Below are 25028 nucleotides of genomic sequence, written 5' to 3'. Positions count from 1 at the left end.
GATAGACCTTAGATTTTGGTTCATAACCTCAACAATATATAGCAAAATATCAAATTAAAATTTCGTAAGGATGCAGTGAATCAATTTTTACAAATCATGTCACAAAGTCAAGTAAAATGCCAAAAATAGCATTCTTCGTAAAACACGTTTAAAGTCTTTATTCGTGTATTACTTGTATGTAAAAACACAACACTAAAGTGAACGTATCTTTGATTCTAAGCATTATATAAACAAAACAAGGCTCATTTTGGAATCACAACAAATAGAGCTTTTATAAAAAATAAAAAAATGAAAATCCATATTTTCTTCCAAAATGACGTTTTCAACTTTCAATGTTCAACTTTCAATGTTCAACTTCAATGGATACCTTAATAGAACAAAAGTTATGATCTGCCTGTGATCCCAAACAAATGGCTGAGAAGATATACCCATAACAAATATGGATGTGGTATGCTTCTAAAATACAGCAACCCAATAGACCACTAGACTACAATAGTACGCTTATAAAACAAAGGTACTTATCAAACAAATATACAAAAACTAGATAATATATATATAATAAAATAACATCCCAAATAACAAACACTACAGCAAAGAATTATGTAGCAGAATATCACAAACTAACTATAAGACAAAACTATATTTATAGACTAATAACAATAATATAATCTCAAACAATAAATGGTTAGAAACAAAACAAAATAGAACCTTATTCAAAACCAAAATAGAATAGTTATTCAATCTAGATGCACTCTTGCCACTTATATCAAGTGCCATAAACAAATAAAAATGTTATTTCAAAAGAGTTATAGATATACTGCCCCAAAAATAATGAACCTATACCATGCAATTAATCATACAAATAATATAAAATCCTATCACAATATATTTATATTTTCCAATAAACCTAGTCTAGAATTCATACTACAACAATAACAAATCATAAAACAACACAATTAAAATAATTCATTTTAAAAACTTAATATAAAATTATAAAATATTATTCCTGTAATCAGCATATACATATATATATATATATATATATATATAAAACAATATATAATATACAATATATATTATGACTTTATGAAATATTAACCAATTAGTACTGTAACAAGGCTGTTGCATAATCTAATTAACTCCTTAATTTATATTGACCCACTGGAAGAACTTTCAGTCCCTTAGGGTTACAGAGTGTCTGTGTCGCTCCATACGAGTATGGATAGCGGAGAGTGACATTATCCTTGGATACATTGCCATCTAGTGCAGCTGTTCTTTCTTTCAATCTGAGCACAACTAAGGTATATCACCATCTATGGGCAATTTATTACCTAGTGAGTTGTGCCGGAAGTGTAACTGCGTGTGTACCTAACAGTGAGTGCATATGTAGTGTTGTTTGATTTTTCAGTGCTGCCATCTATATTTCAGAAGGGAAGTGAGTGATGTGTTATGATTGAATTACATTTGTACTGTTTGTAAGTTTGTTTCTCTCTGTGGTGAGACTTTTTAAAGGGAAGATCAGCTCGCATTCGCCCCTTGAAATTGGGAACCACAGAAGACAAACTTCAGCCAACCACCACTATGGCAATGGTGGAGTTCGAACCCAGGTCCTCGCGATGCGAGTTCGTCATTATGACCACTCGACCACCATAGCAGCGAGTGCAGCTATCCATACAGAAAACAATTTCTTTCACCAATGATGTTTATTTGCATTTATTTGCAGAATTTCCATTTGATTTTTAATGATTAAGTTTGACAACAGTTAACTTTCAGAACAGCTTAAAATTAATTTTAGATTACAGATAATATGTGATCAGATATTAGATCTTACCATATATAGCCATTTCATGGCACCATACAGTCCGGACTATCTGACGAATTTACCTCAACGTCAGTGGACAGTCAATCACTCAGGACGACAACACAAGTCCATCAGTAAGCATTCCGAGTCAGAAGACAAGGAGCTTAAAGATAACCAAGATATCAGGAAGAGGATTCATCAACCATCACCACAGCGTGATTGTACGTGACCGATGATCACCTTGTTCACGCAGAGGTGAATACTCCGGAAGCACAGGCAGATACAGATATTTACATATCAATGAAATTCATGTAACATCAATGATGCCCTAACCTTAAAGGCTTTAGATTATTTCTGCAATGTGCTTTAATGAGACGGTTAGATATATTTAAAATGCATGGTCTAGATGGCAAAAATAAGTGCCCAAGGCAAAAGCTATTTTCACTATAACATTATTATTAGCAGTAACTTTCCAAGAGTGCAAGAAGTGAGCAATAGTAGTGCTGGAAATGGCTGTATCTATTGCCTTGCTGTATTTCTAATGGGAGTTTAAAGATGGGAATATGTTCAGGTGCCACCTCATCCTACCAAGAGGCTGGTTGGAAGAAGTTTTGGAAAAGTTGTGCAGGAGCCCAATTAAAAACATGGTTTTATTCTAAATAACAAAGGTTTGAAAGGTGCTTTATTATCTCAAATCAGTGCACATAAACTGGGCATCACAATAGTAGCAAAAGAATGGTGTTTTGCATTTTCTCCATTCAACTTCTGATGTAGTATTATATCAACAAATTGGACAGGTTAATAGGCTTTAATAAAGGCTATTAAATGCACAGTTGTGCCAACTGCTACGGATTGTCCGTAGTTTCTACAGAAGGCTGCAATAAACTATGGGAGATACTCTCAATGCTGCAGAAATCGGTCTAAAAAATTGGGTCTTTGAGTTTCTTGCTGTGTTTTACTTATTCTTATTATTTTAAAATTACATCGATCTTTATCATAACAATGAATTCATATATGCATGTGAGAGAGTTCGAGAGAGGACAAACTTGGAGCTAATCTGTTTTGTCTGTGCATGGAAGGAAATCTGTAAAGCCTGCTCTACTTGATGCCCAAATGCTTAAAATCCGCTTTTCCATTAAAACTGTCCTATGCTGTGGACTGAAAACAGGTTTTTGTGTGGTTCAGCACTCAGCTTCCTTTGCATAGTGCAGCTGTTCTCAACCTATTCTGACTGGTGGAGCCCTGTTTTCCTCGAATAACCATTTTTTGTACATAACTTATATAGTGGAACCCTTCAGACCTCTTTTTTTTATTTATTAATCAAATTTACTGATTTATTTTACTTTCCTCTATCTGGTGCGGAGCCCCTGGGAAGTGTACACGGAGCCCCAGTTGAGAACCGCTGGCATAGTGCATGATTGAGCTCGCCGAACTTGTTTCGGAAAGAATGTTTCATCGTAAGTGACATAGGAGCTCTGATATAAAGAAAATGGGGGAAGGGGGGGGTCTAGGGTTTCTAGACATTGGTATATATGGCCACTAGGGTGTATGCAGGTTGGTATTGCTTTGAATATTCATGAAATATTAAGAAACTTGGCGACCTCGGAAAGTTGTTTCGGGAGGGGGGGGGGGCCTTATGTGGCCCTAGCCCTCTAGGTTCCAGTCCTGTTGAGGTGCAGTATTTAATGAACTTTCAAATAAAAATTTTGAAAAAAAATTAATTTTTGAGTGTTTTTTTTAAATTTTATTGTACTCTGATTTTGTTGTCCTAGGGGGTACCCCCCCCCCCATGGCAAAGCTGAACATCGCTAATGACAAGCTTTAAGCCAATGTTGGCATGTCTGCAAATGTCCTTGGAAATTTCAGTGTTGAAAAATCAGAGCTGTAAAACATAAGTTCTTTTATTAAAAATTAAATAGTTTGTTTTTTTGTAGAAGTGCATGATAAGTTTCAGTTGTAACTTGCCATTGTCTTGGATAATAAAAAATAGTCTGATAATTTTACAAAAGTTGAAGTGCTCTTTCATAAAAGGTTTTTATTATTTCCTTCAATATGCTTATCGTATGTTTTTTAATAAAAATTTTCATTAGCTCATTCTTTGTGTTAAATTTTATATTTTTTTTCTTTGTCAGGAAAGCAAAGAAAAAATCAAGAACATTCAATTAACTGCATTTGTAAATATTGAAGAAGAACAACAATTGAAAAAATCAAGGTTTTTCTTACTTTTACACTATGATAATATGGCTTATGTATTTTTTTACGTTATTTCTACCATTGCTAATGAATATGGATGCGGCTGACGAAGGTTTAATAAGAATGCATGAGCTAACAGATCTCATCAACATGATAAATCTGGTAGCAGAGTCCTGACGTTCATTCATTCATCCACGTTGTGAATGCAATTGTCGTCAGATATACTGATTAAAGCCTTATTAATTTTATGTTTTCTTCATATTAATTTTGTAGATATACAGTCTAATCCCATTTTAACAATACTGTTATAGCGCAAATTTTGTTTTAACAAACACTTTTCTAATCCCTCAGATTAGGAACAATGCAAACAACCTGAAATTCCTTTTTAATGAAATTTCGTTATAACGAAGTCATTTCTCTGGTCTCTTGGATTTTGTTATAACAGTATTCGACTGTACACCTATATTGCCCATTCAGAAAGCTTTCGAGCAGTTTTATGTTAAATGACTGATTAAGCTAAAAAAAAAATGCATAAAAGATGTGAAGCCTAGCCCTGAATGTTTTCAATTCATACAGTGAATTATTATCTCCAAGTTGAGTGGTATGTAAAAGCTTATCTTTCTATCTGAAAGATAAGCTTATATCTGACAGATGGTTGTTAAATAGCTTCTATCTGACAGAGATTTGATCTGACCGTAACACATAGAAGAAACTCTGATCATGATTCAAACTTGAATGTGTTCATAGTTTAGAATAAAAAATATCTTTAATTCCTCATCTCTCTTTGAATTCTCGTTCATTCAGTTACAAAGTTGTTCATCTCAGCCTTTGGTCAGTTTTTATGAATTTTTTTTAATAGTGTTTTTAGCGTTTCACAAAACTTATAGGGTCAGGTTAAGTGGAGAATGGGTAGTATTGCTTTGTTTTCCAATTAAAATCATACTATATGCAAAAATTACTTGTAAAGCATATATGTAATTTATCAACTATTCAACCGTCATTTTAATTGAAGAAAAAATTATTGGAATACTTAGTAGTCATTTTAAAAGCCACATGGTGAATTTCAAGAATTTCAACATTACTTCGTGCTGCAATAAGTTTGTTGTATCTTTTTATGTTATTGCAAATATGTATTTTTTATGCATATTTCATACATAGCAGCGTGTCCTTTATTCACTGAAAAAAAACAGGTAAGAAAAATTTATGTATTTATAAGTATATATAAATTAAATATTTATACATTTAATATTTATGTATTTAAAATTTTTTTTACATATATTTAAAAAAAAAGCTATATATTTAAAAAGGTATAATTGAAAATGTAAAGTGGAGTGAAATGGGTATATGGCTTAACATTGAATACACAGATAATGTTATTTTTCTTTATAAAAATGTAATTACTTAATAATTTCATATTACAATTTTATTATTTCATTTTTAAATTACTTGGAACTTTAGTTAAAGCTATAAATGATAATTGACACAACATCTATAGAAAATGAGATTTCTGATTTGGCAATTTTAGAAAGAAAATAGTATAAAAATTGTTTTTTCGCGTTCGAAGACCGTCGTCCGTTTGAGTTTGTTCTCAACGTTTCCCCAACACTAGTGGTTGGCATCATCAGGAGAATTGATAAACTGGATCAAAGTCAAGTTTTCCGGAGTCTCAGGTTTATTTATGCACATAAGTGGCTTGAACTACACTATTGTTTTGAGATTGGTCAGTTGATTCTATGGCTGGCAGCGTATTGTAAACAGTTGTTATGCTGGTAGAACCTGATTGGCCGAGAGATGTGGAGTTATCTGATTGGCTGTTGTCGTCATTCTGTTGCTGGACCTTGAAGGGGAAGGTTCTTGTTCTTCTGAGAGCTGGTGTCCAGGATCTGCTCAATTCCAAAGTTTCTTCTCTTCTATTATAGCTGTTTTTGTGCTTGTATATTTCAATAGCCTCTCTGTAGATTCGTGGGAAGAAGTGGTCAACATTAGCTATTACCTGTGTTTTGCTGAACTGTACACTGTGGTTGTCGTAAAGCGCATGCTCTGCCACCGCCGACTTTTCTGTTTGGCCCATTCCGCAGCATCGTTCGTGCTCTTTTATTCTCGTGGCCACAGATCTTTTTGTGGTTCCAATATATACCTGACCACAGGTGCACGGTATTCGGTAGATCCCCGGTGTTAATAGAGGGTCACGGTGGTCTTTTGCTGATCGCAGCATTTCACATATTTTTCTGGTTGGTTTGAAAATGGTCTTTATATGATGTTTTTTCATGACCTTGCTGATTCTTGCCGTCACTCCGGGGATAAAAGGCAGCACAGCTTTTTCAATTGATTGTAACTGCTCATTTTCCGTTGGTGATTCCTTGATGGAGCGTAAGGCTTTCTTGATGTCGTCTTTCGTGTACACAAAAGACATCAAGAAAGCCTTAAGCTTAAGCCATCAAGAAAGCGATACACGATGTTCAAAGATGTTTGTACAAAGTCATCAGAAACCACATATTAGAAATCAGCTAGTGATGGTAAGACAATGTATAGTGTTTTATTCTCTGCTTCTGCTTCAGGAGTTTTTTACCACCATTTATTGTATTCAAAAGTGCACATTTGTATAATACATACAAATGGAGCCCAATATGTCACTAAATCATACTAGTAAGCGAGTCTTTCAGGAAAATGTACTTTTCTTCCTGATTTGGTCTTAGCGTTTTTGGGTTTTACAATATTGGTGTCGGTTGCTTTAAGAACAACCATTAAGGGACTAGGCAGAGTCGGTGGTCGAATATTCTCGTCAATTACATAAGCGGGTTTCACTCTGTCGATTGACACTGTCACAAGTTTAACACATATCTTGATAACAAACTTCTTGTTGTCGCGCTCTATTACCTGATACGGTCCTGAGTAGGAAGGCGTTAAGAGGAACGGATGTTGTCCATGCGAAGAAAGACATGAGAACAAGACGATAAATCCTTATGAATGTACACACTTCTTGTGTTGCGACCAGAGGAAGGAAGAGGTGATAGCTTACGCATAATCTCACGCAAACAGGAAACATAGTTTCAGTCAGCTGTTTCCCTGTATGCCTGGGAGAAAGTAGGTCAGCTGGAAGACGAAGTGTTGTGCCATAAACAAGCTCGGCGCTGGTGGCTTGAATGTCCTTTTTGTAAGCAACTTGCAATCCCAGCAGAACTATTGGTAAAGACTCTGTCCATCAAGTGTTGTTGTGTGCTTCGAGGGCACTTTTCAGAGTACAGTGAAATCATTCGATTATACCATTAGATTGAGGATGATATGCAGTTGTATGTATTCTGTGACTGCCGAGGATTGCGTTCAACTCATGGAAAAGAGTGGATCCAAAGTTCTGTCCTTGATCGGTTGTGATGATAACAAGAGTTTTGAATCTTGACACCCATCCATGAATGAGAGCTTTAGCTGTAGTTTCAGCCGTCATATCTTGTGTTGGTATGCATTCTGTCCATCTGGTAAAGCGATCGATGATGGTCATACAGTATTGATATCCTTGGGATGGTGGCAGAGGTCCAGTGAAGTCGATATGGATGTGGGCAAAGCGAGTGTTAAGCATAATGAATGTTCTCAGAGGAGATTTTGTATGGCTGAAAATTTTGCATTTTTGACATTTTACACAGCTGCTGACGGCTTCTTTCATAGATCTTTTCATGCCAAACAAATCTTGAGGAAATAAGTTGCGTAGTTGCCAAGGCTCCTGGATGTGACAAGTCATGTAGGTGATGGAATACTGCTGTTCGATGACATTGCAGTACAAATGGTAGAGTACTGGTGTTCGACACATCGCAATATAAATGAACATTCTTGATAGGAAAATATTGTTTTTACGGTTTGCAAAGATGAATCGATTGATGTCAAAATGTTTTCAATTCCTCATCTTGGGTTTGAGCGTCGAAGAGTTCCTTGGAATTCAATGGTGGTAGTTTGGATAGAGCGTCAATCTCGATTCTGGAGAGAGCATCTGCGCCAATGTTGTCTTTTCCTTAGATATGCTGAATGTCCTTAGAGAATTGCGAGATGAAGTCCAAATGTCTGAGCTGTCTAGGAGAACATTTATCAGGTTTCTGCTGAAAAGCAAAAATAAGGCCTTTGATCAGTGTATATGGTGAAATTTTGCCCTTCAAGCATGTGCCTGAATCGATAAACACTTGTGTGTATATGGCTAACAACTCTCGGTCATAAGCTGACCACTTTTTCTGACTTGGTGTCAGCTTCATCGACAAAAATGTAATGGGATTCCATCGTTTGTCGTGATATATTGCATGAGAGATCCACCAATGGCAACGTCAGACGCATCAGTCCACAAACTGATTGGGCCATCTGAATTTGGATGGTGATGTAGAGTTGCTTCAGCCAATGCAGAATTTGCTTTGTTGAATGCATCCTGTCATGTCTCATTCTCCCGGAAGAGGTTCTTAAGACTTTTTAGGGTGGGGCTTTTTTGCAGTTTCATCGGCATTCTAACAATTTCACTAAAGGTTCCAAGATATGAGCAGCAGGATATTTTCCGATGGCTTCGGCTTGATCTGGAAAGGGCTGGATGCCAGGCGGCAAAACCTGTTTTCCAAGAAAGTCAACTTTGGAAAGTCCAAACACATACTTGGAAGGCTTGAGCGAGAGACCATAGTCGTTGAGCCACTGAAAAAGTACTCTCAAATGATGAAGGTGCTCCTCAGGTGATGACGATGCAATGAAAATATCATCAACAGAAGTATACATGAATGGGAGATCTCTCAACACTTCATCGATAAAATATTGGATAGTGGATGCCGCATTGCGCAGACCAAAAGGCATTAGGGTGTACTCCAAGAGACCAAATGGTGGTGTTATGACCGTTTTGTGTGCGTGGTTGTGTGGGAAAATTTGGAATCTGGTGATATGCAGAAACGGAATCTTTGTGAGAAAAAATATTTTTCCAGTGAAGTCTTTTTTGAATGTTCGGGACACTGTATATGTCCTTGTTGGTACGAGCATTTAATGCTCTGTAGTCTCCTACTGGTCGCCAATCCAAAGAATTTTTTTTTAGTACCATGTGTAGAGAAGAGCAACTGCTCTTGGAAGGTTTAATGTAGCTGAGATTGAGCATTTCTTGAAAAGCTGATTTTGCCAGTTCCATTTTAGCTGGATCCAGCCTTTAAGCTCTAGTAGAGACTGATGGACCAGAAGTTTCTATGTAATGCATGGTATTGTGCTTAATGGGCTGGTCGGGACGCGTTGGTTTCATGATATCAGGAAATTCGAGTAGTAATTTGTGATACTTTCTTCCGACACTACTTTAATGGAGTGAAAATCTGCGTTATTTAAATGTTCCGAAACTTCCAATTTGTATTTTAAATCAATTAATTTCCTACTCCCAAGATCGGTAATACACTATCTACCAATAAGTATTTGGACACCTATGCAAATGACGATATCTGCGTTCCTGAGATACGTCACGCCCTCCGCCGGTATATATAGTGTAGGAAACAACATCGACATTTCAATTCACCTACAGTAGTCTCTCGAGAATTCGGTCGTGCTCTAATCCAGTAGTCCAGGATATTTAGGTGGTGTGGTGTCACTTTTCTCCTGATGCCCTAACCCCTTAACACGTTCTAATATTTCTTAATTGCTGATCAAGTCCTGACTATGTCTTTGCACGAAATTTCATATATTATTTCAATGGGTTTCTTCAAAGTTAATCCAGCAATTTCGGTAAAATCTGGCACACCGTGGTCTAATACGTACCGGATTAGCGAGAGTCTACTGCAGGAACCTTTGAGGCATAGCAGGCCATATTGAAACATTTTATAAAGTACGCGGGCCACAATGTTATACTGTGGCATTTTTCGTTATTAAACGAAACGGGGGGGGGGGGCATAATATAGAAGATTTTTATTCACTCTGAATACAAATAATACAAAGGCAAAGGCCACAACAGGCAGAGTGCCCAACGAGGTGGCTGAAAGAGAAAATAATAATAATTAATATAATAATAGTAAAAATAAAATAGAATAAACAAATAAAAAATAATAATTTCTAAAAAAAATCTTTAAAATAATTTCTTTCATTGACAATAATTTTAATTCATTCTGAATAAATTTCTTTCATTAAATTTAATTCATTCTGAAATAATTTCTTTCATTAAATTTTATTCATTCTGAAATAATTTCTTTCATTAAATTTAATTCATTCTGAACTAATTTCTTCCATTAAAAATATAATTCTTTTATTTACTCTGATATAATTTCTTCCCTCTATTCCCTCTATTGAAGAAATGTTTTTCTATTAAATATTATCAGTATCTTTATATCAAATCAAATATATTATATTTGAGATATTATCAAATCTTTATTAATCAGTAATATTAAATTACTAAAACTATGACGGATCTCCATTTTTGCCGTGTGGCTGAAGGCACCAGGACGGACATCTTAGATTACTAAAAATATGATGCAGAATTTTACTGTGATTTTTTTTTAATGGGAGTGTGATTATTTTTCATCTAGTACCAGAGAATATCATTATATTTCCTTATCTTATTTTTGTGTTTATGGTTTTGGTGATGCAAAAATAAAAAAAAAGTTATGATTTTCATAATATTGTTCATTTTAGTGAACCATCTCGTTCTTATTAGGGCCAAAAGGGTGCAGTGGTGGATAAACGCAAATTTGTGGGTGGGGGCGGTGGTTGTGACCATGTGTTCAATTTTTCAGGACGGTTCTGATTTTTTTTGGAAAAAATTCTGAATTTTCCCCCTTTTTTAAGCAAATTTATTTTCTTGGTTTGTTATTCAGTCAAAAACATAGAAAACATTTTTTTTTCTATTTCTGCTCTCGGGGGAGGGGGGTGACCTTTAATCCGCCCCTGATAGGGGGGCCTCCAGATCAGGTTGCGCCTGGGGCCTCCCAAAATCATGATCCGCCACTGAGTAGATGATGCTGTACTTGGCCAGCAGTATAATCTATTTTGTGTAACCACATCATTTCCACAGTTCAACAGCATCAGTGTGTAGATAGAACAACTTTTATCAAGATGCACATTGCAATACCAGCAAAGCAGCTGCTGAAATATCATTTTGACATGACACCTGACCTTAACCCTTGCAGCTTCTGGCTGTGGAGGGGGGGGGGGTACTTATAAATACTATGAACTGTGGTCGAATTGCAAACTCTAGTGAATTTCAAGCACATCCACATCATGACCTTGGCATACTCTGATCTGTTGTTGAAAAAGCATTTTTGTGCTTTCAACTCATTTCCAGAGCACAGTGCACAACATATTTAACATTTCTTAAGTAAGTTGTAGTTTTATTTGTTCAATTACTTCATTTTTATAATGTTTTCATGAATTATGAAATTGTGCAATGCTAATTAACACTAGAACTGCAGTACTTTCAGTATACCTAGAACTGCGGACTGGGTCAAATTGACCCATACTGAGAAGAAACAGTGCTCCGTAGCAAAAACACTTGAGTTTTAGACTTTATTTTCAGTTCCTGGGTTTTTCCTCACTCTTATTCAACATTTTTTAACTTTTTCATTTAATGTATTTGAAAAATATTTTTGCTGCTCTGTACTATTCTATACAAAATCCAGGAACTTATTATTGTGAGAACCAGGATGTTGCAGAAAATGTGGACAGGCCACCTCCATGAGGCTACGTTCATCGATTATTTTTTCGATCATTTTATCGGTGAATCTACGGCAAATTTTGTTGAATTGTAGTATGAAATAGTTTCTGTGGGGAAGTTTTTGGGGCTGCTACTGTTGATATTGACTGTCAGATGAAGCATGCTGACTGATAAAAAGGTTTTTTTTCCTTTTTTTCCCTTTTTCTCGATGAATTTTCATTATGACATCATTGTATTCCAGTAGTGATGTTTCGTGCAACTGTAGTTTCGCCATTTTTATTGTGTCATATCCCTACTAAGCTCTTTTTTTTTTTTTTTGCTTTTAACATTTCAGCTAGCTTCAGTATAGTGAAAAAAGTTGCCAGTAGTGAGATTTTTGTCCTTGTTCTCAAATGGCTTGATCAGTTGGATGACTACATTCTCTAAAAGAGACACTTGTTGGATGCTGATCCTTCTCTAGATATTGGAAATTAATTCAAATGTATTTGGTGTCCACCTCAACTGCAAGCAAGAGTTCCATTCCCTTTCTGTGACATAGTTTGGATACGGAAATTAAATTTTAGCAGCTACACGGTTTTACTAGAGTTGAGTTTTTACCTTTCTGAAACCTTTCTGTAGTTCTGTCAGAATACCAGGTATTCATCAAGTTTACAAAGAAAAAGAAATATTTAGATCTACTTGCTGTTGCTACAGTGAAAAAAAAAAAAGATAATCTCTTCAGGCAATAAATTGGCCTTTACCTTGAAAGACCTTTATTCTTCATCATCATCTTTAGAAATACATTTTAGAAAGGGTAACCACTTCCGATAAAATTCTGCACCCGTTTTTTCCCATAGAATAGTACGTTGGGTCGAAATGACCTAAACCTCGGTTCTAGGTATAAGTGCTTATAACTCTGGAATGCAAAATGTGAAAAGAATAAAATTTTCATGAATTAATATTCATATTACATCATGAAAAGTCACTACATTTTTTTACCATCTGCGCTTACGTTTTCGAGATAAATGAAAAGTTTTATTTGGGTCAAATTCACCCTATCCATGGTTCTAGTGTCAAGTTATCATTTTGCCCTGACTGGCTATCATTTTCATTCTGCGAGAAAATTTCCCACATGTTAAATGAGTACAGTGTCGTTAATTTTATATTTTTCAATATTTTCCCCCTTTGCTATTTAAAATTCCATTGCTTCAGGAATATTCATGTAAATTTTGAAGTCATTCTGATGATGATGTGGTACTTTTTTTTTTAAGGTTTTTGAAATCAGAACTTTAGTTATAATCACCCCATATATCGTAAATCATTGCTAATTAATCTGCATTATTTATGCTTCATTAAATATATTATATTCAACTTATTTTTATAGCAGTTTTTGCAAAATAGCTTCCTAATTAAACATACTGAAAGTAGCTGGAGAGAGCACCTTTATATTATGTGATTAATAATAACATTAAGAATTTTCAAACACACAGTCATTCATTGAGTTAAGGAAAAAGAAATAACTAAATTATAAAAGTGGATTTTTGTTAAAATGTAAGAAATATTTGTAGATTAATTAATATGGGAATAATGTTAATTACATTAAATAAGTATTTTATTTTAATAATTTGTATTAGAAGTTTGAATTATTTTTCATAAAGTTTATTGTTTTTAATGTTAATACTATTTAAACCAAAAAAAGTGAGCTCCCACTGGGAACTCGCACTGTTATGATAGAAAATTTTAAAACATGTTCTTGCGCCAGAGTTTTGCATCCTGTAGTCTGCTTTAACTGTCGCCAGGCTGATGGTCATGTCTACCAGAATTTCCGTTGAACTCACAGGCGCAGGGAAACGAGTCTGGGGATACATGAGGGGGAGGTGTGTCCTCTGGCTTTAAATCCTCTCGTCAAAAATGTTTAAGACCTGTATTTAAGGTGAAAAATGTTTTGTGCAAGCAAACATTGACATTGGTGCAAACAGTTCTGTAATCAGTCTAGATTTGGCATCTAAAATTTCTCAGGATGAAAATGAAATAAAATCTTACTATGAAAAAGACTCAAAACTGGCCTCCGGTGAGTTCTGGCAACCTGTGGGAGTCATTAAGACTTGGGTCATGCTACTCAGTAATGTGGTTGACGCAGAGTTGGAGCTCATTGGAGCTTCATTTAGACCTCCATTTTCATTCTTTGAACATGTTTCAAAGAGGGTATTGGCCTGGTATCCTTAAGGATATCAAAAAATATGTGTTAGGCTCTCCAGTTTGCCAGAAGTGCACAAGTTTGATAAAAAGAAACGGGGGTCCCACGATGTCCAACACAGCTAGTTATTTTGGCAAAATAGTTGGAGTTGATACAATAAGACACCAAAACAAATGATTTCATGCTTTGCGGACCGCAACCATCGAACCTGGGACAAGAACTTGTGTTTTTTGGCCTGGCATTGAGGAGTGCAGCCTCTTCAACCACCGACCTGATGCCTTCAAAGTTGTTTTTGGGTCGAGAGATCGCCTCACCTTTCGATAGGGCTCTAGACACCTCCATTTGGGATAGGGCTAGTATGCACAAATAGTTGGTCCAGCAAGTCCGTCAGAGGGTGATGAGACAACGACAGAAATACTATTATACCACAAGAAAGTTTCAGCATGGGTTTTCAGTAGGTGATCATGTTTTAGTTTGCACTCATGTGGGTGATCATGTTTTAGTTTGCACTCATGTGGGTGATCATGTTTTAGTTTGCACTCATGTGGGTGATCATGTTTTAGTTTGCACTCATGTGGGTGATCATGTTTTAGTTTGCACTCATGTGGGTGATCATGTTTTAGTTTGCACTCATGTGGGTGATCATGTTTTAGTTTGCACTAATGTGGGTGATCATGTTTTAGTTTGCACTCATGTGGGTGATCATGTTTTAGTTTGCACTCATGTGGGTGATCATGTTTTAGTTTGCACTCATGTGGGTGATCATGTTTTAGTTCACACATGTGAGTGATCATGTTTTAGTTCGCTCTCATGTGGGTGATCATGCTTTAGTTTGAAAAATGACAGCCATTTTTCTTTTCTTTTTTCCCTCCTTTTTCTCTTGTTGCCAGTCATTTCAATTGTAACGTTACCAAATTGGGCCCCGTGGAAATCGTCCTTATTCTAGTCATTTTTTTACCTTTGTCTCCGGGATCGACCGGTAGGATCGTGTGTCCGCCGATCGGTCTCCAATTTGTTATGTTTGGTTGCCAGATTCAATATTATAATGTTTAAATTATTTCCTTTTCTCATGAAATTATGTAAATCAGATACAAGCTAATACCGCACCTTCAATGTTGTGATTGGTTCTACAGTGAGGCATTGTGGGAATGCTGCTATATAAAAGCCAGCTAGAGATGTGCTGACTCTCTACTTTCTCTCGACTTCCTTGCTTACGACCGAATCAACTATTTAATCAGTGAGGCGTCACGCCCTGTCATGGTGTGAGCTAGATCGTCTCATAAATACAATGAAGTTACAATAGTAAAAGTGTGCCTTGGCACTTAACCGTCTCATCGCACGTAGGGTTTCAACGTCGTTGTGATCCAGTGATCGGTTAGTGGCCAGACCGGCCACCTGTGGACCTTCATCTCCAGTTCCATGTGAAGTGGCTGAGCTTTAATCTCAACGTGTGTGTTTACACCAAAACCATCTGAAGCTGGTGCCGACGAGTCCTTGGGGCAGACACCTGGGAGTATCTACTGGACGATGTGATAACACGTGGAACCTGGAAACGGCGGTGAGATCGAATCATATTTCTGTTACATTGTGACAATGAGAGAAAAGACTAACTGTGATAATTGTGATAAAATGTTAATTAATAGTTTAACATATAAAAGGCCTGTGATAATTGTGATTACGCTGATTAATGGTTTAACAATATAATTGAATAAATGTTATAGTTCTATCTAAACTTTGTCTATTCCATTGTTGTCATCCACTCAATGTTTACTGGGGGAAAAATATTGAAGAACCGGGAGGTAACGACTACTAGACGTTACACAATGACTCTTTGTTTGGAAGAGCGAGCAATTTCTGCTATGAGGAGTATTTTTACTATCTTCAAGTTCTTTTCTTTGACTGACTAAGGAACTTCATACAGTTCTGAAACACATCTAGCCGTGGTTCCATTTTTCCAATTTTGGGTCTACACATATTTTTTCTCTAGTATATTGTCTCACCCAAAAGGTAATTCATTTCTATGCATTTCCATTTCACAAACCTTCAAATGTACTAGACATAGGCTTGGGTTTCTTCCGGAACAGTGGAAGAAACTGAAAAAATTTGCATTAATTACCGTTTAGTTGAAGTACATATAATTAATGCGTGTCATTTCACCTCATCTGTTGTGAAATAATATCAAATATGTTTTAAAAACAATATTTTTCAGCATTTAATTATAAATATCTCGTCAAGATGTGCAATATTAAACTTTGCAGTAAAGTACACATATTAAACAAATTATTTCAATTACTGCTGAAAATTTTAATCTGAGTATAAAAAATATTAAAATTTAATATAATTTAAAGTGTTTGTAGAAAATAATTTCTTTCATATGTTCAGCATATTTATCTAATTACTTTTCAATGTATAACTATAAGGAGTAATATGTCTCATTTAACGAAAATGTAAAAGTATTTTAGGAATTACCATAGGACTTATGTATGATCAACTGGTGTTCCCTATGCAATAGGACCATACCTGCTGGGAGACATCAGATATAACAGCTAGTTGAAATGCTTAGAAACATTTTTAACCGCAATGTTTTTTCATCATTGTTAGTGACTCTCTCCATGAGGTGGATAGAAGCATACTTGACATAATTTGAAATATTAAATTCACTAAATAATTTAAATTGCACTCAACATATCAGTTACAGAGAAAGTGTGCAAATAGTGCTGATTATTATTACAAATGAATGGGGCTTTTTACAAAATGCTGACTTGATGCCTTATTTGTAAGTCATGAAATTGAGATATGAATAGACTATTCTGCCATATCATTTTTTCTCATGTCTTAAAAATATACATTTGCTATATCTAAAGCATAATAAGTTATAACTTATATGGCAAATTAGTGAAGGAAAACTAGTTTCTTCGCTTGAAAGAAACCTATTTCTTCCGGCCGGTTTTCCCCCCATGATTTTTTCTCACTTTGGAAGAAACTGTCCAACCCTGACTAGACAGTTTATTTTTCACAATTCAAAACTTCGGATATTGAAGCCTCTGCAAGCTTTCCTAAGATTGTTGGGACATGGATGATGTGCAACACAAGAGTTGTAACATGTTAGATATGGATAGGCATATTATCGTTGAACTACGATCGCTAAATCTTGATTGCCTTACCCTCGCTATATCGCAATTGCCAGATCATCGTCGGACCATGATTGCATCACTCTTACTGGCCATGATTGCATCACCCTTATTGCTGCACCCTGATTGCTAGATCATGCTTACCACTCCTTAGCTGGGTCACGTTTGCCAGATCATTTTTGGGCCACGATCACCATATCACTGCAACAAGCTTAGAAATGATTTTGATTCAAATTTAAAACATCCGGATGATGTGCCTCAGCACAGACTATCAAGTATCAAAGCATATTGGATTAATCTTTTGGCAAACAACAAAATGTATGAAAGGAATTAAGTGAGAGAGGTGAATATGAGAAGTTAATAGTGCAAACAGCTTTAGTCACGATGATATATATGCATGATGATCCGAGATGTCATCTAAGTCATTTGCATATTTTCATGGGATTACAGCATTTGAAACAATACTATTTCAGTATGGCAACTATACAATCGGTGTCAATCACCAACATGCGACCACTGCAGCCGATTGTCAACGGAGAGAACAAGAAAGTTAAATAACAATGTATTTATTTAAACATTTAATGATGGTTTTGGACCCTGATGCCAGGAATCTATGGATAAGTTACAGGTGAAGTAGGAGCTCTGATTCAAAGATGGGGAGAGGGGTCAAGGGTTGCTAGACGTCCATATATACGGCCCACAAGGACATATACAAGTTGCAATTGCATTGAATATTCATGAATTATTAAGGGACTCAGCGACCTCGGAAAGCTGTTTCAGGAGGTGAGGAGGGAAGCTCATGTGGCCTGAGCCTTCTAGGTTCCAGTGCCAATGAGGTGCTGTATTTAATTAACTTTCAATTTTTTTAATAAAATTTTTTGAGCAATTTTTTTTATTGTACTATAATTGTGTTGTCCTGGGAATACCCCCGGCAAAGCTGGACATTCATCACTACTGAAAAGCTTTAAGCCAATGTTGGCATGTCTGTATGTATCTATAACTTCTTTACACATTCTACTATTTTAATATAGATTTTCAAAGTTCCAAACAATGCAGTGAAATTGTTAAATTCCTCTTGAGACAAAAGCAGATTTTTGTAGACTAGCATAAGAATTCCTAAATTCACTGAAATTTATTTATTCATAAAGTACATTACTGAAATAACAATTTATTCCCAAATTACATTTTATTATTAATTCCCAGATAAAATAAGACTCTCTTGTTATAATTTTAATAGGTGTGTTTTTTTCTTGAGTGCATTGATGTTTTCGATTGTTATGGTATTATTCATTTGTTGTAAATCTGGCTTAGTTTTCATTAGAAATAGAAGTTTTCACTAAAAATAGACATTATTATTATTGTTTTCATTTATTTAGATCAATGTTGGAAGCTAAAGCCAAAATGTATGAAGGAATTTTATCTGAAGAAATTTTATTAGGTAAGTGAAGTTCCACATCAATTCCAGTCTATAATTTCTAGTAAATAAGAATTTTGTATGTAAAGCCATACCAAGAAAAATTGGCAGAGAAAAAGTATCAAGTTTTCATCAAAAAGCTGCGCCTTTCATTCGCAGCAGCCATGTACAAAATAGGGTGCACACCATGTACAAAATAGGGTGCACACCATGTACAAAATAGGGTGCACACCATGTACAAAATAGGGTGTACACCATGTACAAAATAGGGTACAAAATAGGGTGCACACCATGTACAAAATAGGGTGTACACCATGTACAAAATAGGGTGCACACCATGTACAAAATAGGGTGCACACCATGTACAATAGGGTATGCGTACCAATTGCAGGGTTCGTATGGGTCAGGGAGAACCTGGAAAAGTCAGGAAAAACATTTTTATTTAAAAAATTCGTAAAATAGCCCATTTTTGTTCTAAAACATGGAAATTTCAGACAACAGCCTGAAAAATCGTCATGATTGCCATCTGATCGTGGAAAAGGAAAGAGATCGAGATGGAAGAAAAAAAAATTCCCCAGAAAAAAAGGGAATTATTCGATAACATCGTAAATGTTGATAATCTTAAAATATCACAACATATCACAAAAACTATAGATACTGCCGAGGTGGCACAAAGATTTCGTAAGTTCGTGTGAAAAAGCATATTGTTGCGACGTCATCGTACCTACTTTTAGTGTTTCCAGAAACATCGTAATTACGCATTGTAGAAAGCTGTGAGTACAAAGCTCAGTTGCGATAATTTCGTAAGTTAGCAATGTCGGGTGACACTGGGTTATTTTTCATTTTAAAACGATGAGTAATAAAAAAATATTTTTAATATAGAATGAGCTGATAAAAATATGAATCCACAGTGGGCTGATTGGATTGAAGCAGTGAAAAATAACCCGTACAAAGCGCGGTGTTGGCTTTGCAGTAACACGTTCAATTTGAGCAACATATGGGCAGGCAATCTCTTCAGAGCCATGCCAAGAGTGACAAGCATGTGAAGTCAGTTGAGTGTTGTAAACAACCCCAGATTATCAAGCTTTTTGCTTCTAGCACTAACATGAGTGCGGAATGTTAGTCAACTACAAAGAATTGTGATGTGAAACCGAATGCATCTTTGACTAATTATGTCACAAAGGAAATGGCAGTGAAAGCTGAAATTTTGAGGGTATTGAAATTAGTGATGTCTCACTTGTCCTATAATGATTCAAGGATGTTATGGAAATTTTCAAAGTAATGTTTCCAGACAGTGACATTGCGAAAAATATTAGCATAAGTAGTTCAAAGATTGCTTACACGATCACATTTGGTTTGGAACCATGCTTTTATTCCTCTCTGCTGAAAGACATTTCAAAATCTTTTCTTTGTGTTGTGCATTGATGATGTTTCTAACAAGGTGGTACAAAAGGGGCAAATGGGCATTATTATTAGATATTGGCCAGATAATTCTTCTGAAGTCAAAGTTAGATACATAAAATAGGTTTTTCTTGGACATTCTACTGCCTTTGATTTGTGTGAAAAGTTTCATGAAGCAACAGTGGATTTGAGGTTGGGCACTCAGAGAAGCCCCAACTCCGATGAAGCTTACAAAAATAGATGTCTTCAATTAAAGTGCAAAAGAAAAATGATGAAATTGATATATAGGCATTGCTGCTAGAAGTTTTTTGAAAAAAAGTGGTGCATGTGATCGTGAAAAAAATGAATTTTTCACTGATTGTAAAAATTTTCTAGTTAGCATGACAAGCAAGATTATTCAAAAGAGTCTAATCAATTTTTGTGTTGTACAATCAATGTCTTGTTTATACAAATACAACACCACAACAGGCAAATTGCCCAACGAACTGGCTGACTTAAGAACATCATGGATAACCGAGCCCCTACCTACTACCGCTACACCACACATGCACCCCCCCCCCCCGCGGAACCCCCCAACGAATCGGTACATGCAGGAATGTGCGTGTACGTGTAGTGCAACCTGACGTAAAGTTTGTTCCTGTGTAATGCTTGTTATGTGTATTGCTGTTACCTGCCCCCAGTTTTACTAACTATGAGTGAAGTGTTATGGTTGAATGATTTACCGTTGTAGGACTGTTGCTCTCTGTGGCGAGACTTTTTAACGGGGAGATCGGCTCGCATTTGCGCCTTGAAGTTGGGAACCACAGAAAACCAACTTCAGCCGACCACCACTGTGGGGTTCGAACCCGGATCCTCGCATCACGAGTCCGGCACTATAAAGTTTCTAAGTAGTTATTGCATTCCAATTCTGTATTATGTGAAAAAAGGATGGATGATCTTTTGCAACTTCTCGTTGAAAATAATATACTGACAGCAGTATCAGCAGATCGTGCAAAGCAGCAGTTTGTACAGGTTGTCAACAAAGTGAAAGCGGAATGGAAAGACATATTTTCGCTAAATTTTCAGCTAAAGAGACAAAATTAGAAGTGTTTTTTTCTACTCTTAAAGATGATGAGAGATTCAAAGACATCTGGCAAATCATAAAAGTAGTCCATACATTGTCACATGGCAATGCATCTCCTGAATCTGGATTTTCCATCAACAAGAATATGCTTGTGGAAAATCTTAATGAGTCATCACTTGTAGCTCTCCGTACAACATATGATGCAGTGAAATCATTTTGGAGCGTGCTATCTGTAGAAATCACCCTGGAGATGGTAAAGAGTGTGAAATCACCATGTAGTTATTATCACCAAGTTCTCGAGGAAAGAAAAAAAGAGATGCAAAAAGAAAAAACAGTTGCACTTGATCGAATAAAAATCTTGCAAGAAAAAAAAAGCAAAAATTACTTTGGAAATGCAAATTCAAAACAAGGAAATTGAACAGATTACTGAATTGAAGAAAAAAACCTTTAAAGTATCATTGCATTTGTAAATACAGTATATTAATTGAAGGATTGCGCATAAATTAACTGTGCATTGAAAATGCTATAGTAATTCATAAATATCCACTATTATCTGGGGGAAAAGAAACAAGGATACTTTGTGAAATTCTGAAGACACAAGGTATGTATATATACTCAATTTGTATATACGATTTATGTATATTCAAGCTGTGAATGAACACATAATAAATTAATGAACAAGATAGCTGCTGAAAAAATATAAGAGCACACATAGTTGTTTGTCAGACATATGGAGCTCTTTTTTTTGGAGGATTCCCTTCCTATTGTCAAGAAAACACAACCAAAAGTTTTTTGAAAAACAATTTTACAACTGCCTTTTTAGGAACTCGTAAAGGCTTTACATAAAAATAGGGAGTAGGCAGTAGTTTGTCTAAAATTCAATGGTTCAATTTAGAGCAGAAGAGAAAATGATCAGCAAAAAAGAGAAATCTTGCCATTCCTTTATTGTGTTCCATTTTTCCATGAGGTTATGCATTTAAATTTGAAAATCATAAATATGTGTATAAATAATGTAAAGATTATATTTAATGTAATTATAATGTTATAGTTAATAATGTACATATATGATGATATGATAATTATAATGAATTAAGACTTTCAAATTGTCTATTAAAAAATGACCTGAAATTTTTTTGAAAATTTGACTGGAAAACCTGGAAAAGTCAGTGTAATTTTTTTATGAAATTGAGTATGAACCCTGCAATTGTGTGTTAATCAATGTGGATTGGTTAGAAACTGGTACTGGTTTAGTGTTCTTAACCAATGTGTTAATTTTGTTATGTTTTGTGGATCACATGTTTTGTATTGGTTGAGTGTGCATTCTGCCTAAACCACATACATAATTTTAATTCAGGAACTAAAGAAAGTCTCTTTCTCTCTCTCTCTATTATGAATTGTTGTTTGAATTGTTCATCAGAAGTTCTATTTCAGACTTTCTGTGCCCAAGCCTTCACTGTCAAACTTGGCATATTACTCTTGTACAAGAATGACGTCACTCTCCGCTACCATATGAAGGTTTTAACAACCGGCTTTTGTGTGTTTTTGGAAAGAGAGAAAATTCTACTGTCCCTGCGGGGAATCAAACCCATGTCCTTTCACTTTTCGGGTGAACGCCCTAGACCACTGGACTACAGTCACCGAATCTCTCAATCTTTCCTTGGAGCTCGTATACACTGAAAGGGACCGTACATGGACTGCCGGACCAGACAGGCCAAGCTCACAACTACTGACGCTGCCATCAGATGGCGACTTATACAAGGATGATGTCACTCTCTGCTGCCATATGAAGGTTTTAACAACTGGCTGTTGCAAAGATATATTTTGGAAAGAGAGAAAATCCAACTGCCCCTGCGGATAACTACAGATGGTGCTCCCTCTATGACTGGTCAGAAGATGGGTAATCACATTGATAAAATCAGATGCCAAAAAATGTGGGAATACGAAGATGATGGCTTTCCACTGCATCATACACCAGGAAAACTTGTGCAAAAAGTTTTTCTCCAACTTTGAACATGTAATGTCTGTTGTAGTGAAAGCGGTAAACTTCATTCGATCCAAAGGACTTAACCATAGACAGTTTCCAAAATTTTTCGAAGATTTGGAAGCTGAGCATGGCGACATTATTTATTATACAGAAGTACGCTGGTTGAGCCGGGGAAAGATGCTTCAGCGCCTGTTTTCCTTGAAGGAGGAAGTAGATGAATTCATGAAATCCAAAGGAAAACATATTGGAGAGTTACAAGATAAAAAGTGGGGGAGAGATTTAGCATTTCTTGTCAGTATCACTGGTCATTTGAATGATCTAAACTACAGCTTATTGGAAAAAGACCTACTTGTTCATAATCTTTATGACAATGTGAAATTAAATTAGTCCTTTGGATTATGTGCAGTGCATTTCAAATCTGAGAATGGAATTCAACAGCAGATTTTCCGATTTCTGTGAGAATGAAATTTCTATGAAAATGTTTTTCTCACCATCCTCTGTCGATATCGAAGGTGTTCGATCTTCATTGACTTGTATTCTTCATTCGACTAAACAATTGTTCACATATGTAAGTGCTGCCAAATATAGAAGACATGAACAATGCATGTTTGCGTATTCCTGGATACTTTTCTTCGGACACATAATTAGAATAAAAATCAATTAATGAAGGAATTTCAAAAACTTGCATTTAACTGCAGAGTCACATTGCAAATTTGCAAATTCTAATTGTAGCTCTGGTGGAACAACATAACATAATTTATTTGTCCTCAGTATAGTATTATTGAAATTGACTGGGGACAAATAAATTATGTTCTGTTGTTCCAACCAAAAATCATCCATTTTCATTCTGTTTCATAAAATATAAAAAATATCTAAAATAATTGGTCTTACCCCAATTCAGTTTAATTTTTTAAAATGAAAATGCTACACAACCCCTACCCCTTTAATGAGTGACCCACAGAATGCGACAAATACTTTATGTGGCCCTCGAGCGTAAAACGTTGAAGACCCCCTACTCTAAACCATATAATAAATCGCGTAAAGGCCCTTGGACCAAATATGGACTTGGGAGTTATCTGATGCGGCCTGCCCTCTTCAAAGCTAATTTTGTAAAAATGAACTAAGCGGCACATTTACAGATTGCTTGTGTCCCATGGTACAATTCCAGAACATTTAAGCGGCCCGTGGCACATTTTCAGATTACTTAAATGACCCGGGACACAGTTCCAGAACACTTAAGCGATCCGTGACACATTTAGAGATCCCTTGAGTGACATGTGACGTAGTTTTAGAGCACTTAAATGGCCCCAGTGCGGTTTTACATCACTCAAGTTACCCGCGGCACATTCTCAGATTATTTAAGTGATTCGCGGTGCGACAACCCAGCATAACTACCCAGGATTCTGATCTGGCGAAATCGGTGCAATCGATACACAGTAAGAGAAAGACAAATGATTTCAAGAGAATTTCTAGATTTTAACATATTAATTATTTTATTAATACTTTTAACAGTTAACTAGGTGAAAACTAGGTTAACTTAATGAAACTATCACAAAGTTATTTCTTTAGTTCATACCAATTGCCATGCTAGTCCGTTTGACTCATCAATATAGTCCGATGACTGAAGTTTGACGATCTTGAATCACTCGACCGGTGTGACGTCATTGACCTTGACGGGAGCGAGCGAAGGTCACGAGCCGAGATTCCACGTGGCAGCAAGAACTTGCAGGCTGAGCAGCTAGAGCCGAGGTGACGACCAGGCGGTCGGAAGAGACGATCAACGAGAGCAATGACAGGAACTGGGACGACAGCAATGACAATGAATGACTAGAGAGGAGGCATGATAAGGTCCGGAACTAGCTGGCGATGTGCCGAGCACCAGTGAGATGAGCTATTTCATACTATGGACGATTCACCAAAAGACGACCACCTTCACCTTAAGTCAGCGGTTCCCAAGCTGGAGTATGCGTACCCCCTGGGGTACGCAAAAAGAAAATGGTAATGACAGCCATCCATCTAAAAAAATAATTTTTTAAAAGTAGGTAGAGGTTTTTACTAATATTGTCAGTTGTAATATATTGGCCTTCCCTATCAACAAAATCTTCTATAACAGAGGAGTTGTGTCTGCTGGAAGAGTCGGCCTTCCCCCCTCCTGCCCCCAACTTATCGGGATTCGTGAACTCCTTCCTCTCGGCTCATTTTACTTCCGTGTTTTAGATTTGATTGTTGACACAT

General features: G+C 36.1%; 1 protein-coding gene across 5 annotated transcripts in view; it reads left to right on the top strand.

The window, feature by feature from the left end:
- LOC149069405 (coiled-coil domain-containing protein 174) overlaps positions 1 to 25028 on the top strand; it is a 149366-nt gene that overhangs the window by 41199 nt on the left and 83139 nt on the right. For 4 of the 5 annotated variants that reach the window (XM_089249641.1, XM_089249640.1, XM_089249643.1 and 1 more), the window contains 2 exons: positions 3934 to 4013; positions 18308 to 18369. In XM_089249641.1, the coding sequence (XP_089105767.1) occupies positions 3934 to 4013; positions 18308 to 18369 (142 nt within the window). The remainder of the gene's footprint in view (positions 1 to 3933; positions 4014 to 18307; positions 18370 to 25028) is intronic. The other variant, XM_089249644.1, reaches the window with a different exon arrangement.

Source organism: Pholcus phalangioides, unplaced genomic scaffold (genome assembly GCF_987345545.1).
Source record: "Pholcus phalangioides strain wild (caught in Gottingen) unplaced genomic scaffold, Ppha-v1.0 ptg000022l_1, whole genome shotgun sequence".
NCBI classification, from domain to species: Eukaryota; Metazoa; Arthropoda; class Arachnida; order Araneae; family Pholcidae; genus Pholcus; species Pholcus phalangioides.
Note: the sequence above shows the minus strand (reverse complement) of the source record. Positions and strands in the feature narration are given on the sequence as shown.